Source organism: Ranitomeya imitator, chromosome 9, assembly GCF_032444005.1.
Source record: "Ranitomeya imitator isolate aRanImi1 chromosome 9, aRanImi1.pri, whole genome shotgun sequence".
In the NCBI taxonomy this organism is placed as follows: Eukaryota; Metazoa; Chordata; class Amphibia; order Anura; family Dendrobatidae; genus Ranitomeya; species Ranitomeya imitator.
The window spans coordinates 39,379,329-39,398,291 of record NC_091290.1 but is presented as its reverse complement, the minus strand read 5'-3'; the positions used below and the strand labels follow the sequence as shown (position 1 = coordinate 39,398,291).

At 44.6% G+C, this 18,963-nt stretch overlaps 1 protein-coding gene across 2 annotated transcripts in view; it reads right to left on the bottom strand.

The window, feature by feature from the left end:
* The window catches only part of LOC138648718 (phospholipase A and acyltransferase 3-like), a 28,876-nt gene extending 13,004 nt beyond the window's left edge, over window positions 1-15,872 (bottom strand). Inside the window, exons 1-2 of one of the 2 annotated variants that reach the window (XM_069738562.1) lie at window positions 15,854-15,872; window positions 158-215 (exon numbers count right to left, since the gene is read on the bottom strand). In XM_069738562.1, coding sequence (XP_069594663.1) covers window positions 158-169 — 12 coding nt within the window. In that variant the 5' untranslated portion in view covers window positions 170-215; window positions 15,854-15,872. Of the gene's footprint in view, window positions 1-157; window positions 216-7,848; window positions 7,982-15,853 lie in introns of those variants that run through there. The other variant, XM_069738561.1, reaches the window with a different exon arrangement.
* Window positions 15,873-18,963: the final 3,091 nt, after the last annotated feature.

Below are 18,963 nucleotides of genomic sequence, written 5' to 3'. Positions count from 1 at the left end.
CAGCTACATGTGGATGAAGTTTAAAAAACCTGATCAGCATGTTTAGTATGTACTAAAAAGTATGTAAAAGATGACCAGCATTGCAATAAACCTTCAATTCAGAAATTCTTCAGTAGATGTTGAACGTGATATGGTCCTACAGAAAAGCTACACTTACCTCTAATGGCATGGCTCTTGTTTTCTATGTACGGTATTTCCGTCACTTGAAAATTTGCCTGTAAAATATGTGAATAATTAAAATATTTTGCTTCCCAGTGGCATTAAGCTTATTTAGTTCTCTCAAATTGACTGCTAATAGTACATCTATAAAGGCTCATTTTCACTTGTGAGACATACGTCCGTGTCTCGCAGGTTAAAACCCTCCTCTGGCGCCGGCACTCCAGAGCGGAGCGTGCAGCTGCATTGCAACACATGGAGCTGTATGCTACACTCCCAAGTGTCGGCGCCAGAGGAGGGTTTTAACCTGCGAGACTCGGCCGTATGTCTCGCAAGTGAAAAGGAGCCCTAAAGCTAATCTAACTTATCATGTATTCTCCCACATATGAGACTAAATATCTGCACAGAGAGCATAGGAATGAAGTGTCGGACAAAAGGTGCATTCACACAGCTGTATAAATCGGCCCAAGATCAGAACGCAATGCACGGATTGGCCGGCAGCTCTCCGAACCCAAGCTTGATAGGCTTCATGTATTTCTATGAAGCAGAGTCTTTGCGGCCATGCAAAGCATTGCGGTCTGATCTCGGTCCGATTTACACGGCCGTCTAAATGCGCCCAAACCCTTACAGCTGATATTTTTTTTAGGACTCACTCAGGCATCCGTTACTTTTTCTTGTACTTGAAAGAAAGAAAAAACAACGGACCGATTTCCATCAGTGGATTAGATGTTAATCAGTGTTACGTCAGTGTGTCCGTTTTTACCATCTATGTTTCATCAGTTTTTCTTGTAGGCAAAATAATCATAATACAAAATTTCCAAGCTTCTCCTACTCATTAAACAGTAAGAAATGGACAGAACACAGATGAAACATGTCCAGTTTGATTTGTAACCCAGATCAAAAAAAGACTTACACCTATTTTATATTTGGGGGTTTTTTTGCGGACTTTCCGTTTAGAAAAAATCATGGAATTTTTGGTGTTTTGTGCAGTGGACTCCAAACTGTTTGGAAATGGCCCTTTTCCAGCTTGGGCTGCAACAGTTGATGTTCTAAGATCGTTGCTGATGTATTTTCCCCTTGGTCTTGTATTAACAAATGCCTGAATGCTTCGACCAGCATACTGCCAAAACTTCTGCTTTTATAGAGGTGGTCACACTTGCTGATGAATAAGTAATTAAGTAATTAAAAGCATTTTATTGGCAGCATGTGGCTGATACTTACTTTTAATTCCAAATGAAATCAAGGGGTGCACCTAATTTTTCACACACTGATTCTGCATTTTGGTCTAGTTTTTGTTAAAAGATGAAATGGTATAATTTGTCATGTGCTGTTGTGTAATAACCGGGGTGCCACAAAGGATGAGATTGGCCAGTGCTATTTGTGCCCAGAAATATCTATCTGCTGCTTGAGCAGAACCTTGCGGAACCAACAGGAAGACGAAGAGTTTCAGGGAGGAAGACTCAAGACTGAGCATCAGGTTATGTGGGCTTGATGACTCAGCTCGCCAATATAAAAGGCCAGAGCAGCAAGGCAGGAAGAGATTTGGCACCAACCGGTGAGACGAACAGGATGTGCGTGCAGTAAAACGTTGAGGCAGAGATTCCAGAATGAATCTGGAGGCCTGAACCAGCAGGTATGCCTTTGAACGAGGTCCAAACAACGTCGGTCAAGATCCATGAACCAGATTACGCCAGTCAAGACCTGAGGTCCAGATCTGCGCTGGTCAAAACCTGGACTCAGCCCTTGTTCGCCCAGGCCCAAGAGATGACATTTGCAGATCAAGCACCAAAGATTCGGTGGGGACCCTGACCCTGAAGTGGATATCCATAGTGCTGAATCGGCTGTGCGATGGAGCCAGGCCGTTACTTCCAGCACTGACGTACGGTACAGTGCAGACGGACGTAATACAGCAGGTGGGCCAGAGTCCGGTCAGTGTGAGAAAGGCCCAGAGAGTGCTGCCTGACTTTGTCAGAAGGACTTGCGGCCTAGCGGTAAAAAACGAAGATTCCTGCTAGGACATAGAAGAGGCATGGGAAGTATTGTAATACATTATATTTTGGTGGACACTATCAGTGTTGGAGATTAGCTAGATAGCATAAAGAATTTGCTCTAACAATCACAGTGTACTGTAAACAACATTGCATATTTCATTCACTCTGTTTCTTATATCATATTCTCCTGTTAAACCCATCCCTCGCTCCTCGTCTTGGGAATAAACAGTTAAGTTGGTTGCTTCTGCCTTGCTCTTATCTGCGTGTTGCATCTCGTGACCTCTTTAAAATTGTTCATCTTTGGTTGTATTTACCTCATTTTAAAAACTTCTAAGGACCATATGTTGAGATGTTGGTGTTTTTTAATGTCCTAATACATAGTTCAAAGAGGGTGTACTTATATTTTATTTTGACTGAACACCTTGTAAAATGTCTTCTGCAATAAGTGCTTCTTACTGAAATTGCTTGGGTATCAGAATAAAAAAAAGAACAAAATTGGCTGGTAAAAATGATACAAGATTGAAAATTATGCTGGGACACAATTAATCGCACCTTTTGTTCTGCTAAAAACAAAGAACAAATGAATGGTTGATTTAATGCATCAAGTGTCCATCATTATTGCCTGTTCCCAGAATGTTATATCCTTTCTGAGCAGACCAGAAATGCTATTATTACCAAGAACATGCAGTCTAAAAGGGTACATGATTATGTACAAAGACTTTGGGGGAGATTCTTCAAGACGATGAGGGGGAGTTTTGGAGCTGAAGCTCCCGATTCATTGAGAGGCTTACGGTGAGGCGCACTTAGGCTACTTTCACACTAGCGTCGGAATCTCCCCGTCGCAATGCGTCGGGCAGAGATTCCGACGCTATCGTTTAATGCACTGCACAACGGAGGCAGCGGATGCATTTCTCCGGCGCATCCGCTGCCCCATTGTAAGGTGCGGGGAGGTGGGGGCGGAGTTCCGGCCGCGCATGCGCGGTCGGAAAAAGCGGTCCGTCAAGAGCAAAAAACGTTACATGTAGAGTTTTTTTGTGCCGATAGTCCGCCAAAGCACGACGCATCCATCGCACAACGGATGCGACGTGTGGCAATCCGTCGCAATGCGTCGTCAATACAAGTCTATGGGGAAAAAACGCATCCTGCAAGCACTTTTGCAGGATGTGTTTTTTCTGCAAAACGACGCATTGTGACGGATTGCAGTTAACGCTAGTGTGAAAGTAGCCTTAGCGGCATGCGCCTCTATATATGCCTTGTCACAAATCTTACTCCAGCCCCTGATGGAGTAATATTGTAGCCTGGTGAATGCTGCAGCTCATCATGAATTTGACTAGCAGGAGTTGTCACACCATCATCCTGCCCCAACTTCACTACTTAGTCGGAGCTGGGATAAGCATGGCTTGAACACACTGAGGCCGGCGTCACACACAGCGTAAAACAATACGGTCCGTATATTACGGCCGTAATACGCTGAAAAGTCCCGAAAAAAGTGGTCCGTAGCTCCTCCGTAGGCAGGGTGTGTCAGCGTTTTTTGCGCATGGCATCCTCCGTATGTAATCCGTATGGCATCCGTACTGCGTGGTTTTCTCGCAGGCTAGCAAAACCAACATACCGCTATAGAAGTGATCCATGTGTCCCAAAAAGAAAAGAAAATATATATATACTGTCTCTATATATATATATATATATATATATATATATATATATGTGTCAGTAGACACATATATTAGAGAGAAAAGCCGGTAATTCAGTGCGGTGTACAGTAAAATCACACTGACAGCTTACAGTAGAATAGGTAGAATAAATGTGTACACATAGAATAGGTATATATATATATATATATATATGTCAGTGAGACACATATATGTATATATATTAATATTTATTCCAGCGCTAGACAGCTTGATAGCCGGTAATTCAATTACCGGCTTTTTCCTTCTCCTTCCTAAAACCCGACATGATTTGAGACATGGTTTACATACAGTAAACCATGTCTTCTCTCCATTTTTTTTGCAGATTCCACACTACTAATGTCAGTAGTGTGTATCTGCAAAATTTGGCCGTTCTAGCTCTTAAAATAAAGGGTTAAATGGCGGAAAAAATTGGCGTGGGCTCCCGCGCAATTTTCTCCGCCAGAGTAGTAAAGCCAGTGACTGAGGGCAGATATTAATAGCCTGGAGAGGGTCCACGGTTATTGGCCCCCCCTGGCTAAAAATATCTGCCCCCAGCCACCCCAGAAAAGGCACATCTGGAAGATGCGCCTATTCTGGCACTTGGCCACTCTCTTCCCATTCCCGTGTAGCGGTGGGATATGGGGTAATGAAGGGTTAATGCCACCTTGCTATTGTAAGGTGACATTAAGCCTAATTAATAATGGAGAGGCGTCAATTATGACACCTATCCATTATTAATCCAATACTAGTAAAGGGTTAAATAAAACACAAACACATTTTTTAAAATTATTTTAATGAAATAAAAACAATGGTTGTTGCAGTATTTTATTCAACGCCCAATCCAGTCACTGAAGACCCTCGTTCTGTGAGTAAAAAAACATAATAAACCAACAATATACTTACCCTCCGCAGATCTGTAACGTCCAACGATGTAAATCCTTCTGAAGGGGTTAAAACATTTTGCAGCAAGGAGCTGTGCTAATGCAGGCTGCTCCTCGCTGCAAAACCCCAGGGAATGAGGCTAAAAATAGATCAATGATCTATATTTAGCTTCATTTGCGGTGAGGCGCCCTCTGCTGGCTGTTCATAGATCGTGGGAAATTACCTAGAAAGCTCCCTGGCTTTCTAGGTAATTTCCCACGATCTATGAACAGCCAGCAGAGGGTGCCTCACCGCAAATGAAGCTAAATATAGATCATTGATCTATTTTTAGCCTCATTCCCTGGGGCTTTGCAGCGAAGAGCAGCCTGCATTAGCACAGCTCCTTGCTGCAAAATGTTTTAACCCCTTCAGAAGGATTTACATCGTTGGACGTTACAGATCTGCGGAGGGTAAGTATATTGTTGGTTTATTATGTTTTTTTACTCACACAACGAGGGTCTTCAGTGACTGGATTGGGCGTTGAATAAAATACTGCAACAACCATTGTTTTTATTTCATTAAAATAATTTTAAATAATGTGTTTGTGTTTTATTTAACCCTTCACTACAATTGGATTAATAATGGATAGGTGTCATAATTGACGCCTCTCCATTATTAATTAGGCTTAATGTCACCTTACAATAGCAAGGTGGCATTAACCCTTCATTACCCCATATCCCACCGCTACACGGGAATGGGAAGAGAGTGGCCAAGTGCCAGAATAGGCGCATCTTCCAGATGTGCCTTTTCTGGGGTGGCTGGGGGCAGATATTTTTAGCCAGGGGGGGCCAATAACCGTGGACCCTCTCCAGGCTATTAATATCTGCTCTCAGTCACTGGCTTTACTACTCTGGCGGAGAAAATTGCGCGGGAGCCCACGCCAATTTTTTCCGCCATTTAACCCTTTATTTTAAGAGCTAGAACGGCCAAATTTTGCAGATACACACTACTGACATTAGTAGTGTGGAATCTGCAAAAAAAATGGAGAGAAGACATGGTTTACTGTATGTAAACCATGTCTCAAATCATGTCGGGTTTTAGGAAGGAGAAGGAAAAAGCCGGTAATTGAATTACCGGCTTTCAAGCTGTCTAGCGCTGGAATAAATATTAATATATATACATATATGTGTCTCACTGACATATATATATATATATACCTATTCTATGTGTACACATTTATTCTACCTATTCTACTGTAAGCTGTCAGTGTGATTTTACTGTACACCGCACTGAATTACCGGCTTTTCTCTCTAACAGCGCTGCGTATTTCTCGCAAGTCACACTGCTTGTCCGTGTGTAATCCGTATTTTTCACGCTTCCATAGACTTTCATTGGCGTATTTCTTGCGCAGTATGGTGACAAACGCAGCATGCTGCGATTTTGTACGGCCGTAGAAAGCCGTATAATACTGATCAGTAAAATACGGCAAATAGGAGCAGGGGCATAGAGAATAATTGTGCCGTATTTTTTGCGAGTTTTACGGACGTAGATTCTGCGCTCTTACGTCCGTAAAACTCGCATGTGTGACGGCGGCCTGAAAGTCACATCTTTTTGTGCAAACTCCACAGTTGTGCAAAAATGCAAGTTTTTCAAGCTTTATTTTTTGTCAGAAATTTGGTGAAAAAATCTTTGATGAATCGCCCCTTTGGCTTTCCTTACTTAACACTTGTTCAATAAGTTTGCTACTCATGGACAAGTCAAAAATCTTCTAGAAAGAATTAATAAGTAAAGAGACCATGTACAACATCCAAAGAACTTCAGGCTGAGCTGGAAATGTGGAATGATGGTTTCAACTAATACCATACAATGTACGTGGAACAAAACAGGGCTCCATGGGTGAAAGCAAAGGAGAACCCAACTGAAAGGCATAAAAAAAAGAGAAACTGAACTTTGCGGAAAGTTACGTAAACAAACAACAATTCTTCTAGAAAAATGTTCTGTGGACAGATAAGACCAACTAGAGCTTTTCAGCAATGCAAACTAGTCGAGTTCATTGACGACAAAATGATGCCATGCAAACTCACCGCAGTATTTTGGTCAATATTTGTAAGCCAAAACCAGGAGTGGGTGATAAACACAGAAGTCGTGACGGTTTTCTATTATACTTTTCCTCTGATTGTTCCTCTCCTGGTTTTGTCTTACACATACTGAACATATAAATGTAACCTAAGCTATGTTCCCTCGATGAGCTTTTGGTGAGTTCTTGATGTTGCAGATTTTCTGCCCTTATTAAGTAAAATAGGTTACTTGGTTTTTAAATACATTTTTTTACATACGTTAATATCTCCTGTTGGCACGTCATGTTATAAAAAAGCTGCTTTATTTTTTTTTGACTCTTACTGGTATTTGGCTTTGACAAAACTTTCTGAATATAGTCAAATGCGAATTACATGTGTTTTTCATTTGTCTCAACCGCGCAAAAAACACATGTGCATTTTTTCCTTGGAAATTTTCTTATGCAAGTCTATTAGAAAAATCTGCACATAAAACTCAGAGAACCTGCAAGGCAAAATTACATGTTGGAGATTTGAAACCCGCACCACATGTCTGTTTATGCCGAGTAAAAAAGAAGCACCGTGGGCAGGAAATGTCTGTAAATCCCATCCACTTTGCTGAAATTGTAAAACGCTACGTTTTTTTTATGCAGCGAAAATACGAAGAATCAAAAAAATCATGGTGGTCAAACAGGTTTAGCAATCAGGTTCAAGAAGGTCAAGCATATTTGCATTTTTGCCAAAATTTGTCCCTCCAAGTATTATGGAGGGATTTTTTTTTGTACTTTCCAGGCTGTATACTATGTTTATTTTTTTATTTTTATTTTTTTTACACTGCATGTATGGTGACAGATGAACTTTTTAGTTGAATATATTTGGACATGCTATTAAAATATTCTAAGGATTCACTGCTGGTACATAATCACTTATTTCTGACGTTATTAGTTTGGCATAAAACAAGCCATCAAGGGTACAAATAATAACCACAAGGGTAAATAATAAGTGTTGGGTGGGAATAAGGGGAAGGAGAGACATGGTGAAAGGGATATAGGAAAGTTGCAAAACAATTGTGAATGTTACATTGTAATCCTAAGGAATAAATAGCCTACTTACACTATAGCTTGTCCCCCAGAGCACTGCGGAGAATCTTGTATATACTTTCAGTTTCTTTTACTTGGTTTTATTCAAGGATTTCCTGTACCAGTAAATGCCTCCGATAAGGACACACACAACAGAGGCATACAAGAGTTGCTATGAGTTGATGTTAGGCTACGTTCACACTAGCGTTCGGCTAGTGTGCGTCGCGCTAGCGTCGGGCGACGCAGCGGCGACGCACGCGTCATGCGCCCCTATGTTTAACATGGGGGACGCATGCATTTTTGCTTGTTGCGTTTTCCGACACGTGCGTCTTTTTTGACGCTAGCGTCGGACCAAGAAAACGCAACAAGTTTTTTCTTGCGTCCGATTTTCATCAAAAAACGACGCACGCGTCGCAAAACGCAGCGTTTTTGCGTGTGTTTGCATGCGTTTTTCGGTGTGTTGTGCGTCGCGTCGCCGACGCAGCGGCGCACAACGCTAGTGTGAACGTAGCCTTAACCTTATGTTTACTGGATTAAGCATGTCACTAAAAAGCTACACCTGGCAAGTCGGGATTCCTCTTTTCTGGAATTCCAGCAGGCAAAATTTCTTTTGGCAAAAGGAATTGTTTCAGGTATTTTGAATTTTGCCACAGACTCTTTAACTAATACTGTGTTCTAGCTAGTGCATTGCTTGAGGGGGACAAGCAGCGGCGGAATGATCGCAGTCGCAGAAGGTGCGACCACAAATGGCCCCATGTGGGAGGGGGAGCTGCCGGTGGCCAATTAAAAGCTAGCAGGTGACGTCGGCACGCCAGTCACGAGTTGTACACAGCAGTGAAGTTATGCTCTGCCCGTGCGAGCTCCCTGAAATCGGCTGCGAACTACATAAGAGGGTGCTGCACTTTAAAAAAAATTTTGTCTGAAAATAGACTGGACATACCAGTAAGGGGTTCAGGATTGGGTTCATTATACAAGAAAGAGGGCTCAGGATGAGGTTCATTATACAAGCATTACACCAGAATGGGGTCCATTATGTTCACTTTTGGTCTCATTGGTTGCTCCAGGGGATCATCAGAGATTGGGATTTTATTTTTTTTATAACCCAACCTCAAGAACTTTGTCCCTGACTTGTTTGGAAATCTCCTTGGTCTTCATGGTGTTGTTTGGTTAGTGGTGCCTCTTGCTTAAAGGGAACCTGTCACCCAGGGCCAGCATCAGCACCCAACGTACCCGGGCAAGTGCCGGGGCCCTGGCAAGACAGGGGGGCCCATTCAGGGCTGGCGTTAGGGGCAGGTAGCTGCTTAGGGCCCCCTGCTCCCCCAGGGGCCCTCAGCTAGCGGCACATCAGCAGCCACTATGGGACCTCTGTGAAGCAGGGGGGCCTGCCTGTCGCCAGCGCCAACTCCCCCGCCGCCGCATTTAACTATACCTGCGTCTGCCGGTAACGTTCAAAGCAAATGATGGAGGAGAGAGCATCACCTGACGCTCCCTCTCCCATCATTCCCCACTCCGCCGCTGCGGGTGCGCGATGACGTCATCGCGCACTCGCTGTGTGTCAGGCAGTGCAGCGGCAGCTGCCAAGACCGGAGCAGGGAGCAGCGTGCAGCATGGGCACATTGAGAGGTGAGGAGTGTTGTTTTTTTTTAACTATAACAGTGAGTACTGGACTATGGGGCCATTCTTGGGGGGAGGGGGGCTGTGCTGTATACTACATGTCTGTGCTATATACTATATGGCTGTGTTATATACTACGTGGGCTGTGCTATATACTATATAGGCTGTTATATGCTACGTGGGCTGTGCTATATAATACATGTCTGTGCTATAAACTACATGGGCCGTGTTATATACTATGTGGCTGTGCTATATACTATATGGGCTGTTATATGCTACGTGTGCTGTGCTATATACTACATGTCTGTGCTATATACTACATGGGCCGTGTTATATACTATGTGGCTGTGCTATATACTATATGGGCTGTTATATGCTACGTGAGCTGTGCTATATACTACATGACTGTTCTATATACTACGTGGGCCATGTTTTATACTACGTGGGCTGTTATATAATACTAGCTGAAGAGCCCGGCGTTGCCTGGGCATAGTAAATATCTGTGGTTAGTTATAGCACCTCACTTCTCTTATTTTCCCATCACGCCTCTCATTTTCCCAATCACATCTTTCATTTTCCCCCTCACATCTCTCATTTTCTCCCTTACACCTCTCATTTTCTCCCTCACTCCTCTCATTCCCCCCTAACACTTGTCATTTCGACCTCACATCTGTCATTTTCTGATCACTCCACTATTTTCCCTCACTCCTCTTTCAACCCCACATCTGTCATTTTCCGATCACTCCACTATTTTCCCTCACTCCTCTCATTTTGCACTCACACCTTTTCATTTTCACCTCAGTATATACATGTTTGTCATCTCCCTTATATATAGTATACACCTGTATGTCATCTCCTGTATATAGTATATACCTGTATGTCATCTCCCCTGTATATATAATATACCTGCTGTGTGTCATCTCCCCTGTATATAGTATATACCTGTATGTCATCTCCTCCTATATATAGTATATACCTGTATGTAATCTCCTTCTATATATAGTATATACCTGTATGTCATCTCCTCCTGTATATAGTATATACCTGTGTGTCATCTCCCCTGTATATAGTATATATCTGTGTGTCATCTCCTCCTGTATATAGTATATACCTGTATGTCATCTTCTATATATAGCATATACCTGTATGTCATCTCCTCCTGTATATAGTATATACCTGTAGGTCATCTGCTCCTGTATATAGTATATACCTGTGTGTCATCTCCTCCTGTACAGTATATAGTATGTACCTGTATGTCATCTCCTCTATATAGTATATACCTGTGTGTCATCTCTCCTGTATATAGTATATACCTGTGTGTCATCTCCTCCTGTATTAGACCTCGTTCACACATTATTTGCTCAGTATTTTTACCTCAGTATTTGTAAGCTAAATTGGCAGCCTGATAAATCCCCAGCCAACAGGAAGCCCTCCCCCTGGCAGTATATATTAGCTCACACATACACATAATAGACAAGTCATGTGACTGACAGCTGCCGTATTTCCTATATGGTACATATGTTGCTCTTTTAGTTTGTCTGCTTATTAATCTAATTTTTATTTTTGAAGGATAATACCAGACTTGTGTGTGTTTTAGGGTGAGTTTCGTTTGTCAAGTTGTGTGTGTTGAGTTGCGTGTGGCGACATGCATGTAGCGACTTTTGTGAGATGAGTTTTGTGTGGCAACATGCATGTAGCAACTTTTTGTGTGTCGAGTTGCATGTGACAGGTTAGTGTAGCAAGTTGTGTGCAGCAAGTTTTGCGCATGGCGAGTTTTGCGCATGGCGAGTTTTATGTGTGGTGCCTTTTGAGTATGTGCAAGTTGTGTGTGAGGCAACTTTTGCATGTGCTGCAACTTTTGTACATGTGGCAATTTTTCCGCGTGTGCAAGTTTTGCGTGTGGCGAGTTTTCCATGAGGTGAGTTTTGCACTTGTGGCGAGTTTTGCGTGAGCCTAGTTTTTGCATGTGGCGAGTTTTGTGCGTGGCGAGTTTTGAGCGGCGACTTTTGTGTTTCGACTTTTATGTGGCGAGGTTGGTGTATGTGTGGTGAAATGTGTGCTGAGGGTGGTATATGTGTTCAAGCACGTGGTAGTGTGTGGCGCATTTTGTGTGTCCATATCCCCGTGTGTGGTGAGTATCCCATGTCGGGGCCCCACCTTAGCAACTGTATGGTATATACTCTTTGGCGCCATCGCTCTCATTCTTTAAGTCCCCCTTGTTCACATCTGGCAGCTGTCAATTTGGCTCCAACACTTTTCCTTTCACTTTTCCCCATTATGTAGATAGGGGCAAAATTGTTTGGTGAATTGGAAAGCGCGGGGTTAAAATTTCGCCTCACAACATAGCCTATGATGCTCTCGGGGTCCAGACGTGTGACTGTGCAAAATTTTGTGGCTGTGACTGCGACGCCTCCAACACTTTTCCTTTCACTTTTTTCCCCATTATGTAGATGGGGGCAAAATTATTTGGTGAATTGGAAAGCGTGGGGTTAAAATTTCACCTCACAACATAGCCTATGATGCTCTCGGGGTCCAGACGTGTGACTGTGCAAAATTTTGTGGCTGTAGCTGCGACGCCTCCAACACTTTTCCTTTCACTTTTTCCCCATTATGTAGATAGGGGCAAAATTGTTTGGTGAATTGGAAAGCGCGGGGTTAACATTTCACCTCACAACATAGCCTATGACGCTCTCAGGGTCCAGACGTGTGACTGTGCAAAATTTTGTGGCTGTAGCTACGACGCCTCCAACACTTTTCCTTTCACTTTTTTCCCCATTATGTAGATAGGGGCAAAATTGTTTGGTGAATTGGAACGTGCAGGGTTAAAATTTCGCCTCACAACATAGCCTATGACGCTCTCGGGGTCCAGACGTGTGACTGTGCAAAATTTTGTGGCTGTAGCTGCGACGGTGCAGATGCCAATCCCGGACATACATACATACATACATACATACATACATACATACACACACACACACACATTCAGCTTTATATAGTAGATGTGGCTGTGCTATATACTATATGGGCTGTTATATGCTACGTGGGCTGTGCTATATACTACGTGGCTGTTCTATATACTACGTGGGCCGTGTTATATACTATGTGGGCTGTTATATGCTGCATGGGCTGTGCTATATACTACATGGCTGTTCTATATACTACGTGGGCTGTGTTATATACTACGTGGGCTGTAATATGCTATGTGGGCTGTGCTATATACTACATGGCTGTTCTATATACTACGTGGGCCGTGTTATATACTATGTGGGCTGTTATATGCTGCATGGGCTGTGCTATATACTACATGGCTGTTCTATATACTACGTGGGCTGTGTTATATACTACGTGGGCTGTAATATGGTATGTGGGCTGTGCTATATACTACATGGCTGTTCTATATACTACGTGGCCCGTATTATATACTACGTGGGCTGTGTTATATAATATGTTGTTGTACTATATACTATATGGGCTGTTATATGCTACGTGGGCTGTGCTATATACTACGTGGCTGCTCTATATACTATGTGGGCCATGTTATCTACTACGTGGGCTGTTATATGATACGTGGGCTGTGCTATATACTACATGGCTGTTCTATATATTACGTGGGCCGTGTTATATACTACGTGGGCTGTGTTATATAATTGTTGTGAATTCTGTGGTCAACCTCCCTCCTGTGGTCATGAGTGGTACTTCGGCTGGTTCTGTCTATGAGCTTCCTTTGGTGGATGTGAGTGGGGCTGCGGCTTCTGAGTTTCCTTCCTCAGGTGACGAGGTTAAGTCGTTAGGTGCTGCTCTATTTAACTCCACCTAGTTCTTTGTTCCTGGCCTCCAGCCAATGTTCCAGTATTGGCCTTGCTCTCTCCTGGATCGTTCTTGTGGCCTGTCTTCACTGCATAAGCTAAGTTCTGCTGGTGTTACTTTTGTTTGCTATTTTTTCTGTCCAGCTTGCTATATTGGTTTTCCTTGCTTGCTGGAAGCTCTGGGACGCAGAGGGAGCACCTCCGTACCGTTAGTCGGTGCGGAGGGTCTTTTTGCGCCCTCTGCGTGGTTGTTTGTAGGTTTTTGTGCTGACCGCAAAGCTATCTTTCCTATCCTCGGTCTATTCAGTAAGTCGGGCCTCACTTTGCTAAAATCTATTTCATCTCTGTGTTTGTATTTTCATCTTTACTCACAGTCATTATATGTGGGGGGCTGCCTTTTCCTTTGGGGAATTTTTCTGAGGCAAGGTAGGCTTATTTTTCTATCTTCAGGGCTAGCTAGTTTCTCAGGCTGTGCCCGAGGCGCCTAGGTCTGGTCAGGAGCGCTCCACGGCTACCTCTAGTGTGGTATGATAGGACTAGGGATTGCGGTCAGCAGAGTTCCCACGTCTCAGAGCTCGTCCTATGTTATTAGTAACTATCAGGTCACTTTGTGTGCTCTTAACCACTAGGTCCATTGTGGTTCTGAATCACCTGTTCATAACATATAATATGTGGCTGTGCTATATACTATATGGGCTGTTATATGCTACGTGGGCTGTGCTATATACTACGTGGCTGTTCTATATACTACGTGGGCCATATTATATATTATGTGGGCTGTTATATGCTGCATGGGCTGTGCTATATAGTACATGGCTGTTCTATATACTATGTGGGTCGTGTTATATACTTCATGGGCTGTTATATGCCACGTGGGCTGTGCTATATACTACATGGCTGTTCTATATACTACGTGGGCCATGTTATATACTACATGACTGTGTTATATGCGATCATGAATCGTGGTATGTGTTAAAGGGGGGGGGGGGGCCACTGAGACTCTTTCACCCGGGGCCCTCAAAAACCTGGAGCCAGCCCTGACTCTATTTATATACATTCAACACACAAGAATCAACATAAAGGGGCCCTGCAGCACCCTGCAAAAAGATGATAAAAATGCAAAAAAGATGAAAAATTAAATAATGTATATAATACCGTATATACTCGAGTATAAGCCGACCCGAGTATAAGCCGACCCCCTAATTTTGCCACAAAAAACTGGGAAAACTTATTGACTCGAGTATAAGCCTAGGGTGGAAATGCAGCATTTACCGGTGAATTTCAAAAATAAAAATAGATCATTATTTCCCCATAGCTGTGCCATATAGTGCTCTGCACCGTTCATTATTTCCCCATAGCTGTGCCATATAGTGCTCTGCACCGTTCATTATTTCCCCATAGCTGTGCCATATAGTGCTCTGCACCGTTCATATTTCCCCATAGCTCTGCCATATAGTGCTCTGCACCGTTTATATTTCCCCATAGCTGTGCCCATATAGTGCTCTGCACCGTTCATTATTGCCCTATAGCTGTGCCCCATATGGTGCTCTGCACCGTTCATTATTGCCCTATAGCTGTGCCCCATATGGTGCTCTGCACCGTTCATTATTGCCCTATAGCTGTGCCCTATATGGTGCTCTGCACCGTTCATTATTTCCCTATAGCTGTGCTCCATATGGTGCTCTGCACCGTTCATTATTTCCCTATAGCTGTGCTCCATATGGTGCTCTGCACCGTTCATTATTTCCCTATAGCTGTGCTCCATATGGTGCTCTGCACCGTTCATTATTGCTCTATAGCTGTGCCCCATATGGTGCTCTGCACCGTTCATATTTCCCCATAGAAAGCTCTGCCATTGCCGCCGCTGCTGCAGTAAAAAAAACAAACACATACTCACCTTTCTTGCTTGCAGCTCCCAGCGTCCGGTCCCGGCGTCTCTCTGCACTGACTGTTCAGGCAGAGGGCGCCGTGCACACTATATGCGTCATCGCGCCCTCTGACCTGAACAGTCAGAGCGCAGACGCAGGGAAGATGGAGCGGCGCCCGGCGGCTGGAACAGGGACAGGTAAATATGCGATACTTACCTGCTCCCGGCGTCCGGCTCCTTTCCCCGGACAGCTGTCTTCGGTGCCGCAGCTTCTTCCTCTAATCAGCGGTCACCGGCACCGCTGATTAGAGAAATGAATACGCGGCTCCACCCCTATGGGAGGTGGAGCCGCCTATTCATTTCTCTAATGAGCGGTCCCACGTGACCGCTGAAGAGGGGAAGAAGCTGCAGCACCGAAGACCGTGGGACGGCAGGGACAGCGCGAGGATCGCTGGGACTAGGTAAGTATACCTCAGCGCCCTCTCCCCCTCACCCGCCGACCCTGCCACCCACCTTGACTCGAGTATAAGCCGAGAGGGGCACTTTCAGCCCAAAAATTTGGGCTGAAAATCTCGGCTTATACTCGAGTATATACAGTACATTAGATGAGGTATTAGTTACAATTTTGGCCAAAATGGATAAGCTTGCAACCCAACATCAAGGGTCCTCATCAACTTGCAAGTCCTACTCTAATATCAAAAACAGCTATCATAGAAAAACTCGAAAAGACACAACATGAAGAGCAGACTCACCAAAGCCTTGTGAGATGACAATCACTCGCAGGGTGCAGCAGGCCACCCAACCCCCCTCCCCCCCTGTAATAAATGCTAAAGCAGCACGGGTGCAAGCATGATGAGAGCATGATTGCAAGCAAACCCTTATCTTACAAGGTTTTGCCAACATTTAATGAACCTTTACCCAACAGATAACAAGTGACCTTTGGGAAACTTCTGACCTTTAGTAGATAATGAGAATAACTTGGCATTTGAGTTGCACTTGGCTTATTGCTGTCTTGCTTAGGAAATCCTTTCAACAAAAATTTCTTGAGAGCAATAAAACAGGAAAATCTGGGAATATAAGTGTCGGAGAGGGGGCTACCTGCTCTGGAGCCCCTTATATGAGCCAGAATGCAGAGCTGCAAACAGTAGGTGTCATTTCAACATTTTCTTCTTTGTGCAAATATATTCTAACTGCAAAGAGAACGCAATGGCATGTGTAGTGGATGGCACCAGGGGTGGATTAAGGGTAGCCAGGGCCCCGGGCTGTTCACACACTGTGGGCCCCCCCGGTCATGTGACGGGGGTCATGTGACGGGGCCGGGGGTCACGTGACGGGGGTCATGATATACCCGAACCAGATTATTCCAGAAAAAGGGCCGGGCCCTACTCTACTGTAACCTAGGAAATATTTGTTAAAATCTGCAATAAAATTTAGGTATATCTTGACCAATAATATCACATACAAGGAACAAATACCACCGCACCATGACCAGACCACAAATTACAACCACAGTGATCGAATAATAGCACATACAAGGGACAAATACCACCGCACCATTTCCAGACCACATATTACCATACCTCCCAACTTTTAAAGTTGGGAAAGAGGGACAAAGTTTGCGGCGCGCGTTGCGCGCCGCAGCAACTTTTAGGACACACCTCTGACCACACCCATTCACTAGTCACACCCATATACATGTCTCAACCACACCCATTTAGCACTGCTGATCACACTATTCATAAAGAATAATTATAAAAAAAAAATATGGCCACACAGTGCTCGATACTGTATAATGGCCACACAGTGCTCCATACTGTATAATGACTGCACATCATGCTCCATACTGTATAATGACCGCACATGATGCTCCATACTGTATAATGACCGCACATGATGCTCCATACTGTATAATGGCCAAACATGATGCTCAATACTGTATAATGACCCCACATGATGCTCCATACTGTATAATGACCGCACATGATTCTCCATACTGTATAATTGCCACACATGATGCTCCATACTGTATAATGACCGCACATGATGCTCCATACTGTATAATTGCCACACATGATGCTCCATACTGTGTAATGACCCCACATGATGCTCCATACTGTATAATGACCGCACATGATGCTCCATACTGTATAATGACCGCACATGATGCTCCATACTGTATAATGGCCACACATGATGCTCCATACTGTATAATGGCCACACATGATGCTCCATACTGTATAATGACGGCACATGATGCTCCATACTGTATAATGGCCACACATGATGCTCCATACTGTATAATGGCCACACATGATGCTCCATACTGTATAATGACCGCACATGATGCTCCATACTGTATAATGACCGCACTTGGTGCTCCATACTGTATAATGGCCACACATGATGCTCCATACTGTATAATGGCCACACATGATGCTCAATACTGTATAATGACCGCACATGATGCTCCATACTGTATAATGGCCACACATGATGCTCCATACTGTATAATGGCCACACATGATGCTCCATACTGTATAATGACCGCACATGATGCTCCATACTGTATAATGACCGCACTTGATGCTCCATACTGTATAATGGCCACACATGATTCTCCATACTGTATAATGACTGCACATGATGCTCAATAATACTGTATAATGACTGCACATGATGCTCCATACTGTATAACGGCCACACATGATGCTCCTTACTGTATATTGGCCGCACATGATAATGGCCACACATAGCTACTCCTACACACGCGGCTGCGCTCCGTAAACTTTGCATACACGGCTCCGCTCCGTACACACGGCTCCACTCCATACATCTCATACACACACGGCTCCGCTCCGTACACATTCAGCTCCGCTCCATACACCTCATACACGGCTCTTCTCCATACACCTCATACACACACGGCTCTGCTCCATACACCTCATACACGGCTCCGCTCCATACACCTCATACACACACGGCTCCGCTCCATACATCTCGTACACATGGCACTACTCCGTACACCTCATACACACACCGCTCCGCTCCATACACATTGCACACACTGCTCCGCATACCTTGCACACACACAGCTCCGCTGCGTACACCTCATACACATACGGCTCCTCTCCATACATCTCGTACACACACGGCACTACTCCGTACACCTCATACACACGTGGCTGTGCTCCGTACACTTCATACACACGCGGCAGTGCTCCGTACACCTCGTACACACGTGGCTGTGCTCCGTACACCTCATACACACGCGGCTGTGCTCCGTACACCTCATACACACGCGGCTGTGCTCCGTACACCTCGTACACACGCGGCAGTGCTCCGTACACCTCGTACACACGCGGCAGTGCTCCGTACACCTCGTACACACGCGGCAGTGCTCCGTACACCTCGTACACACGGCTCCGCTCCGTACACCTCGTACACACGCGGCTGTGCTCCGTACACCTCGTACACATGGCTCCGTACACCTCTTACACACGACTCCGCTCCGTACACCTTGTACACATGCGGCTGTGCTCCGTACACCTTGTACACATGGCTCCGTACACCTCTTACACACGACTCCGCTCCGTACACCTCGTACACACGCGGCTGCGCTCCGTACACCTCGTACACACGCGGCTGTGCTCCGTACACCTCGTACACACGACTCCACTCCGTACACCTTTGACATGCTGCTCCGCTCCGTACACCTCGTACACACGCGGCTGTGCTCCGTACACCTCGTACACACGCGGCTGTGCTCCGTACACCTCGTACACACGACTCCACTCCGTACACCTTTCACATGCTGCTCCGCTCCGTACACCTCGTACACACGCGGCTGTGCTCCGTACACCTC